Below are 10,096 nucleotides of genomic sequence, written 5' to 3'. Positions count from 1 at the left end.
AAAGTTGTAGGCCTATGTCTTACCTTTCCATCCATATAAAGTAGACCTAAATCTGAGATCTACAGCTTCAGATATGACCCAATTACCGAACAGTGTTTCGATTTGAGCTGCAGCAACATTTCTTTTCTAAGTTTAGTCATCTCTTTGCATTTTCAATTTCAGTTCTTAAACTCATCAATCAATCCTTTTATTTATGTGATAGGTCTGTATTTAAAATGAACATTTACTACAAACTAACTACAAACTAAAGGTATCTTATATTATTAGATATGTTATTATAAAACATACTTTAGTTAAGGAGTTATTGATACTTCAAGTGCAAAATAATGATATAAAACCTTGAGAAAAATATACTTTTAAGTATTAATCATACCTCCCAACTAGCTTATTACTAGTCCCTAGTAATCAAAGCGTTAAAATAGAAAAATAATTTGCAACTTTCGCAGAGCAAGACATTTATCATTCAACTTCCATTAATCTATCCAGATAAACAAACTCTCATTAAATTTGTATATTTGCTTAATACCTCTTTACCAAGATATTAATAAACTTTTATTATTCTATTATAATGTTTAAGTTTGACTTCATTGGGTTGGAATTATTATCTCTCTTTTCTTCTTCTTCTTCTTTTTTTTTACTTTTTTTTAATATATATACAGATAACACAATTTTTGACTCATGACTTCTAAACCAGTTGGTCTTAGGGCATTAGGTGTTTAGATACCCTTATGAATTTAGTAACTCGAGTTGCAGATACTAATACATGGATAGTGCAATGTTTAATTTCCTTAGCTTTTCTCCTTAAACCATTTAACAAGTATTGAGCCAATAGCCCTAAGTCAATTGACTTTAGGGTATTAGGTGTTAAAACACTCATTTATTTATTTATATTTATTATTATTTTTTTTACAAATTATATATGATCTCTTTCTCTTAATAGTTACCTTTAACAAAATAATATAAATAATATAATAATTAAACATGTAACCCACAATCATATGTTAAAATGAGTGTGTGAAAATAAAGGTTTATGAATACTTGTTTAATAAATATATGAGCAGAATCAATTGATAATAATGCAAGAGTTTGTAAGCCTGAATATTTCAAGAGAAGTATGTGATAGACCTTATTATGAATATTGCAAATAACTATTGGAAAATATTTATTAAGATGCGTCTCAAAAGTTAAAAAAATTCTCCCTTACTCTGAGTTTGTAAACCTTGGCTTGGAGGTCATGATCTTCTTTAAGGTTATACATATCTCCACTAGATGTATGAGGTTGAGTATTACCCGATGCCTCAAGAGTACCTGTGGTGTCCCAATTTTGAGCGATTTTTGCTAACAAGTCTAAGTACTTCATTGCTTCATCATGGTCTTTATCTTTAAAAGTTTCATTGCACATCAATTCCACCATTTGCCTATCTTTAGGAGTTAACCCTTCATAAAAATATGAAATTAATTTTCATGTTTCAAAACCATAATGAGGGCAAGTATTAAGCAAGTTTCGATATCTATCCCAACATTAGTAAAATATTTCTCTTGGTTTTTTAGTAAAAATGTTGATTTGTCTTTTAAAAGAGTTTGTTTTGTGAGATGAAAAAAACTTCTTTAAAAATTATTGTTGCATTTCATCCCAAGCATGAATGAATCCTTGTCTCAAATTTTATAGTCACATTTTAGCTTTATCTTTTAATAAAAAAGAAAAAAGCTTTAATCTGATTTTATTCATACTATAATTTGAGTTATTATAGGTGTTATAGACCTCCTCAAATTCCCTTAAATGCAAATATGGATTTTCTAAATCTAAGCCATGAAAAGAAGGTAAAAGTTGAATAATGTCTGGCTTAAAATTAAAATGAGATGCATTAGAGGGGAAACTATACATGATAGTGCACATGTTCTTGTAGGATTCATGTGTTCTCCAAGTGTTCTAACATGGTTATTTTTATTATAAAGTGATTGGTTATCTTTTTCAGTCATATTTTCTGAAAATAATGAGGATACCCTATAAAGTCTACCACTTAATGTACGTGACCAAACTCTCATGCATGTATAGGAAGAGAATAAAAGGAAACAAAACAAAACAAATAAAGTTAGATATAAGAAAAATGAAACGAGAAAATAAAATAAAAATTATAATTTATACAAGAATTTACCTCCCCGACAATGATGCAAAAAACTTGACACAATTAAAGAGTTTGATGTCTTCTCTTAAATGCAAGAGTGTCGAAGTAATAAATAACCCAGCAAGACCGGGGTCGAACCATAGGGAGTTTAACTATAACAAAAACAACAACAATAAGTTAAAGAGGACTTTGAGATTGTAAGATTAATGTAAGGATTGAACGATGATAAAAATAAATGTCAAGGTTAGAGGATCCACTAATGGTATTTCAAACAAGTATAATATAAACTCCTTTATTACTTAAATGGAAATCACACATAAAGGAGGTTCCAATCGGATTATAAATTGTTAACATGATTACATTAGTTATCTTATTCGAATAATGCTAATACTTGTAAATGTTATTAGGTATGCATGATTATAACTTATGTTAACAACAAATCAAGTTCCTTTTATAGCACAGGTGTAGGTTATACCATACGATTGGGCTATGAAAGTGTCAAGTATTTGTTATGCCAATGGTTATACAACACAAATCTAGATTCACCATTAAACAAGCAAAGTATTAAGAGTGAAGAATATAACAAATACAAAACATGTTAGTATGAACTATTAATGTCCATATTGAGTTTATACTGTACTTATTCTTACACCATTAGTGTAACCTTTTCACCTTAACATAATAAACTTAAATAAACATAATAAAAGAGGGAAACATAAATAAACAAGATAAGAATATAAATAAAATATAAGTTAACTAAGTAAAGGAAAGGAAATGACAAGAGATTAATGAAAATATAACTTAAGCATTACAAAAATATAAAGAAAGAGAGTAATAACATGATCTTAATTTGAGAACCAAGATGCCTAATGCATGACAAATGCCTCCATTTATAGGCCAAAATTTAGAACTATTGATTTATTGACTAATTATTGAGTAGGTGGTCATATTTTGACTTGGTGACAATCCTTATCTTCTTGTCTGAGCAAAACATTATTGCTAATATCAGAATTTGAATATATTATCCTCATCAAAGTTCTAGGAATTATCTTAGTTGAAAATGACCTTTTTCTTGGACTCCCATGAAAGTTTTAAGTCTATATCTTAGCTTTCCATCCATATAAAGCATACCCAAATCTAAGTTCTACAGCTCTAGATATGACCCAATGACTGAATAGTATTCCAGTTTGGACTGAACTAGCATATCTTTTCTAAGCTTAGCTCTCTTTTTGTCTTTTCACTTTCAATAGTTAATCACATCAATCAATCCTTTGAATTGTGAGATATGCCTACATTTAAAATAAGCATTTACCATAAATTAAATCTATCTTATATTATCAGACTTGTTATTATAAAACATGCTTAAGTTAGGGAATTTAATGATATTTTAAGTGCAATATGATGATATAAAACCTTGATAAAAATGCATTTTTAAGCACTAATCAAGGTTCATAACCTTGATAAAAATGCACTTTTAAGCACTAATCAATGTTCCTACACACACCAGGTTTTCAAGCCATTAATGAGCATATTTGTAGTGGTCTACTATAATAATATCCTAATTTATAACCCATTTATAGAGTTGTACTTGGTGTAATTACAAGTTATCTTGATACATCGAGGTGTATGCATTTATTTGTAAATTGTAAAAAATGCATGTTCTCTACTAATACTATTTTTGGAGTAATTATGAGTTATCTTGATACATTGACGATGAGTACTTAAAAGTGCATTTTTATCAAGGTTTTACATCATTATTTTGCACTTAAAATATCAATAACTCCTTAACTAAAGCATGTTTTATAATAACAAGTTTGATACCATAAGATACCTTTAATTTATGATAAATATTCATCCTAAATACAGGCCTATCACATAAATGAAAGGATTAATTGATGAGTTGAAGTATTGAAATTGAAATAACAAAAAGAGGGCCAAACTTCGAAAAAAAATATTGGTGTTGTCCAAACTGCAACACTGTTAGGTAACTGGGTCATATTTGGAGTTGTAAATTTTGAATTTAGATCTGTTTTATATGGATGGAAAGCTAAGAAATAGGCATAAAACTTTCATGCGAAAAGCAAAACTCAATTCTGTTGTTTGGAAGTACAAATCTTAGCAACAACGTAGAAGTATAAATCTGTCTTGCAGCCCAGATAGGTTCAGTCATGCCAGACGACCTATTTGATTAAAATGGATATAACTTTTGATATGATAGTTGGACCAAGCTAAAATTTTTCTAAATGATTTTATAAGCCTAATTCTATAATAAGTCAACTCGCTATAATCAGTTGAGGTTGGAAAGACCTTTAAATTAGGCTAAATGATGTTATTTTTATCAGTTTTAATATTTTCTTGTTTGATTTTGGATTTTCAGCCTTAATTTTGGAATTTATTTTTATTTATCCTACTTTTTAGGAATTATATTTTTTCTTCATTTTAAAGGATGATCTCAAACCAATATAAAACGTTGTAATCTTTTTCTTTTTTTAAAAGAGAATATTATAAAGAAAAAAAGTCAATACTAAAATACAATTACATTTCTTGTTATTGAGATATTTTTAAAAGATTTTTGTTTTCCTTGTGTTTTTCTTTTTATCTATTTAGATTTGATTGTGTCGACATAGTTGGCTTGATATTAACATTGAAATGTTGCAATTTGGTGCTCCATTTACCATGACAACTCAAAATTTAATAAGGCTTGATGGAACTTAATTATAAAGTATAATGGCAATTATGAAATTAGAAAGAATACAATTACTTTATTCCAAGATGATATACTAGAATGTAGTATGTTTATCAACTAATAGTTATTTTAGTTGAGAAAAAATTATACTGTTTAGCGATTGACTTGGTCAACTTAGTAGATATAAAAATGACTCTAATAATTAGTAAAAATATAGTTTAACTAAAACAAATTAAGATAATTCTTTTTTTAAATATTAAGATGATGACTTATTGAATTGATGTAGATCAATTTGAGTTACTCTGCTAAATTTATAACCATGATCATAAGAACATGATAACCTCTTAAAAATTAAAATGATATAAATTATGAAGTACAATTCCTAATTAACCAAGTATTGAATAATAGAATAATAAAAATTAAAAAAATAATTCAAGTCAACTTAGATTAACCTACCAAACTTGCAACTCAGGTTATAAGATCGGGATAATCCTATAAAAATAAATTATGACACACAATTCCTATTTAACTCTATGTTGAAGGATGAGATTTTAAAAAAAAATCAATTAAAAAAGAACATAAAAAAGACTTGAGTCATGAGACTAGAATAAACTCATATAAAGCAAATAAAAAAAAATTATAAAGTACAATTACGAATTAGTCCAATATTGAAGGATAATATATATATATATATATATATAAAAGAAATGATTAAATGCAATTATATAAGTGAACCCAAGTTAACGCGTCGAACTTGTAACTCGGATCATAAGACTAGGATAACATCATAGGAAACAAGCCAAAATAAATCATAAAACCTAATTTTCATTAATAAAATGTTTAATAATGAAAATTTTTCTTTAAGTCAATAAAAAATAGAAAAAAATCAATCAATCAATTTAACTCGTTAAACTTGTAACTCGAATCATAAAACTGAAATAATATTATAAAAAATAAATCAAAATAAATCAAAATAAATCAACAAAATATTAAGAATGAAATCAGTTTTTTTAAAAAAATTATATAGATTAAAAAATAAAGAAAAAAATTAAATAATATTAAAATAAATAATGCTTTGTAGGGGTGCATAAAAGTGTTCTGTAAATTCTCTTTTCGAAATCCAACGAGCTAATGTATTTACAGGGTACTAAAATCTAGATTAACATGGACACTGACACGAGGGGAATCTTGCTGTCCATTCTCCCATGACAATTCAGAATCAATGCAGTTTGATTAAAATTAATTAAAAGCCAAAATCACAACTATCAAATTATAAGAACTAAATTAGAAACATTTAAAGTTGGAGGAGTAAAGTGTTGTTTAGCTTTAAAAATAGTATTTGAAGATTCGAGCACCCCTCTCTCCCGAGCTCAGAATCTGATGTATGGATATATGATAACTGGGATGAGAAGCAAAAGGGTGGAGTTCCACCGCCATAATATAAAGCATTATACATTTTAAGTAAATGCTACATGTATTTTTGGTTGGAGGCTGAATCCATTCTACCAAAACGGGATGCAGATTTGCTGTGTGAGGAGTACTTGAAAGTTTGGTAATAGTTGTTTTTTAAAGTATTTTTTATCAGAAAATATATTATAATAATATTTATTTTTTAATTTTAAAAAATTATTTTTAATATAAGTACATTAAAATAATTTGAAAATAAAAAAAAATTATTATTATTTTTTAAAGTAATTTTGCAAACGTAAAAAACAAAGCTTTATAAATGATGAAAGGGCAGCGAGAACCACTATCATTGACAACATGATTCAATAATGGCTCATTCATTGTGATGGTCCCACCTTCACAATCAACCCTCCAATGATCAAAATAGCAGTGGGCTTGCCTTGACACGAGTTGGAACGACACCGTTAAAACGCATTATTAGGTTAGAAATAATTCAAGCTCCCTGCAATATTAAAAACCACAGCTAAATTGGGTAAACAAGTGGTTGAAATGTTATTGCAAAGAATACACTGAGTACGTCCGGAGTCACTTCTATACCTTTGAAACGCCCCTCGTAAAGTGCTTTTGCAGCCATTTTCTTCACTTATCCACCATTAAATTACTGATTAGTTGCTCTAAACAACATGGGATTCCTGTTTGCATAATGATGAGAAGCCCATTAGACGTATAAAATACAATATCTTTTTTGCAAGAAAGTTTAGGGTTTTGTAGGGTTAAAGGAAGGATTATACTTAAAGTGAGCTCCAGAAAATTAAGTGGCATTTCTTTTCATTTCTTTTTTTGGTGCCTCCATTGCATTATGGATTAATAATTGTAGCTTTAGCTTGCTCTCTTTTGAGTTCATGTATATCCTCTCATTCCCTTGGAACGCGTGTTTGGAATTGTGACAAATATTATTTTTTAAAATATTTTTATTTAAAAATAAATTAAAATAATATTTTATTTTTTATTTTTTAAAATTTATTTTTAATATTAGTGTATGAAAAAATAATTTAAAATAAAAAATAAAATGCACGGTACCTTAAGATAAATAAAGCACAACATCAATGGAAGGAAGTGGATGGCTATGATGACAATACGAAGGATTGGTCTAGAAATGCACGGTCATGGATCTACCATAAAGCCTAATGTTGGAGAGGCAGCCACGTGGCAAAGTAGTTGGTTTAATTCATCCCAGCCAACCTTATCAAGCTGGCCTAATGGCAAATCACTATCAATTTGCGTCCGTTTCAATTCTCTCACCAGAGGGAACTAACCTTTATCGACCCACTTCAATTCTCTCAGCAGAGGGAGCTAACCTTTATCGATGGTTGAGGTTAAATGACAGTATACTTGTAGTTATTGTTTAAAATATTTTTATTTAAAAATATATTAAAATAATATATTTTTATTTTTAATTTTTTTTATATTAATACTTTAAAATAATTTAAAAATATAAAAAAATATTTTTTAAAAAACACTTTTAAAAACACTAGCATGAAAAGAAAACACCCTTTCACACTTCAAGAAGGAGGAGAAGGAGGAGGATTGGAATATTCTATAAAAAATATTTTTTTTTTATTTATCATGAATTTTTGTATTAGATTTCATATGTTTCTAAGTGTATATCTATAAATATGTGGTAATTCTAGCACAATACAAAAATAATAATTTTGTATTAGATTTCATATGTTTCTAAGTGTATATCTAAATGTGATAATTCTAGCACAATATAAAAAAAAATATAAAACAAAAAACATTTCTCAAACTATAATTAAAAAAAAATAAATTAAAAAAATATGACTTTATATATAATTAGAAAGTCTACAAACCTCCTCATTAAAATTAGATTTTAATAAGTTTAAGATTCCATGTTGATTCATTAATTTTTTTTGTAGAAATAAGCTAATTTGTTTTAATTTTTAATAGGATGTTTGAAATTGAGTTTTAACTTATTTTTTTAATATTTAAAAATAAATTTGTTTTAAATTAATTTATTTTTAGCATTTTGAATTGTTTTGATGTATTGATATCAAAAATAGATTTTAAAAATAAAAAATATTATTTTAATATATTTTTAATAAAAATTAACCAATACAAAACTATCAAACAGTAACACCTCGAATTGGGCCGAAATTGCATTATGAAGAGTTCACTATCACCCGCGACAGTGACAATAGCAATTAAAACTAATGAGAAATTTGTCATTTCAGTCAAAATCATTACCCTTTCAAGAACATAAAAAACTTGAACACTTATAGATGAAAGTATATATTGTTCTTCACGAGAAACATATTAACAGAAATTTGTATGACATCTTCTATGACAAGAGTGCAGACGACACAAACAAAAGAAATGATTAAAGAGAGTCCGTTAATTATTAAAACAGTAAGCAATAAAAATCTTATTTTCATGGCTCCACTCTACCGCCTATAAATACATCTTCTTCCCTCTCCCGCACCGCGCACAAACCTCTCCCTCTCCGTCTCTCTCTCTGGGCACAAAAATGGAACAAAGTCCACCATTGATAGCCAAGAAAGCATGCAACATGTTCCGTTTAATTTTCTTGATGATACAAAAGGGTATGTTAAAGAGCAAGGTCATGCTTGATCTCCGTTTCTTGATGAGACGAGGCAAGATCCTAGGGAAGGCCTTGAACGAGATCATAGTCCAACAACACAACACTCTAAGTTGTATTTCACATGATGTTCACATGTCGTTCATATCTCCCAGAGAGTACGAGTTCAGCTGCAGCAGCAGCCCTGCTTATAAATTCTACAACTACAAGCAGCCTTATTACCAAGCAAGGAGGCGAAGTCTCCACGCTCATTACAAGCACACGCGATTTCAGGCGCCTTCACATGGTGTTGATGATGTGGTATCAAGTAACGGCGGCGGCGATGTGGCAGTTGAGGCATCGCCTTCGGTGGGTTCAACTAGGTGGTTTGGGACGTGGAGCCCATTGGTTAGACAAGTGAGAATAACCGACTCGAGCTAGGTGGTTTGGGACGTGGAGCCCGTTGGTGAGACAAGTGAGAATAACCGACTCGCCGTTCACCATGAGGGATGCTGACGAGGATTGTCACGTGGACACAGAAGCCGAGAAGTTCATCGAGATGTTTTACAGGGAGTTGAGGTTGCAGAAGCGGAGGGCTGCTCATGATCAAGCAGCAGTTTAGTATGGATGACATGGCACATGTGGGGCCACTTGTCAGTGATGTCTAGTTCTGGGCTTATTTCAGGTGTTAGGGTGATCAATGCCATGAATTCTCTGTTGATTACAAAGAGAAGTCATGAAAGACGCAGCCTCATTAGCTGATTGTATATGTGGGATGAGCTTTTGGCCCCCCTTTTATTTTCTGCCCCTTTTCTTGCTTGTTTGTGCTTTGCATAATGTGTAGCCTTTCTTCATGTGTATATTCATTCTCCAAGTAGCTTTCTTAACTCTCCGATCACTGTATTATGGGTTATGTTGTTAAGTTTATCTATTAACGAAATTTACATTGCTAGGCATTTTAGGTCTTACTAGTTTTTTTCCCGTGCTACTTTTTGTTTTTCTAACATTAAAAAAATTATAAAAATGTTTAAAAGTAAAATACTCAATATGTACAAAGGTTGTAAATTCTATTCTGTTTCGGTCGGAATGGCCAAAACATCTCGTACCAATTTAAAAAACAAAAAAAATAAAACAATTTTCACTTCACTTAAAATCTCAGTATATTCTAGATTTTACAATCAAATTTCAGTCGGAACATTCCAGTCACATTGTATGTGTTCTGTTTCAAGTTTAAAGCCATTGAATCAAAATTGAACCTAGTTCAATTTCATTAACTACACT

General features: G+C 29.3%; 1 protein-coding gene across 1 annotated transcript; it reads left to right on the top strand.

The window, feature by feature from the left end:
• Window positions 1-8,597: 8,597 nt before the first annotated feature.
• On the top strand, window positions 8,598-9,771 carry LOC105109727 (uncharacterized). The gene is made up of 2 exons (XM_011004514.1): window positions 8,598-9,232; window positions 9,291-9,771. The coding sequence occupies exons 1-2, from the start codon at window positions 8,765-8,767 to the stop codon at window positions 9,435-9,437; spliced, it is 615 nt and encodes a 204-aa protein (XP_011002816.1). The 5' UTR covers window positions 8,598-8,764; the 3' UTR covers window positions 9,438-9,771.
• Window positions 9,772-10,096: the final 325 nt, after the last annotated feature.

The sequence above is a fragment of the Populus euphratica genome, unplaced genomic scaffold (assembly GCF_000495115.2).
Source record: "Populus euphratica unplaced genomic scaffold, PopEup_1.0 scaffold229.1, whole genome shotgun sequence".
NCBI classification, from domain to species: domain Eukaryota; kingdom Viridiplantae; phylum Streptophyta; class Magnoliopsida; order Malpighiales; family Salicaceae; genus Populus; species Populus euphratica.
Note: the sequence above shows the minus strand (reverse complement) of the source record. Positions and strands in the feature narration are given on the sequence as shown.

Coding starts and splice junctions, on each gene's coding strand:
- LOC105109727 (XM_011004514.1), top strand. CDS start 8,765: ATGGAACAAAGTCCACCATTGATAGCCAAGAAAGCATGCAACATGTTC. Junction 9,233..9,290: donor GGAGCCCATTGGTTAGACAA/GTGAGAATAACC, acceptor TTGGTGAGACAA/GTGAGAATAACCGACTCGCC.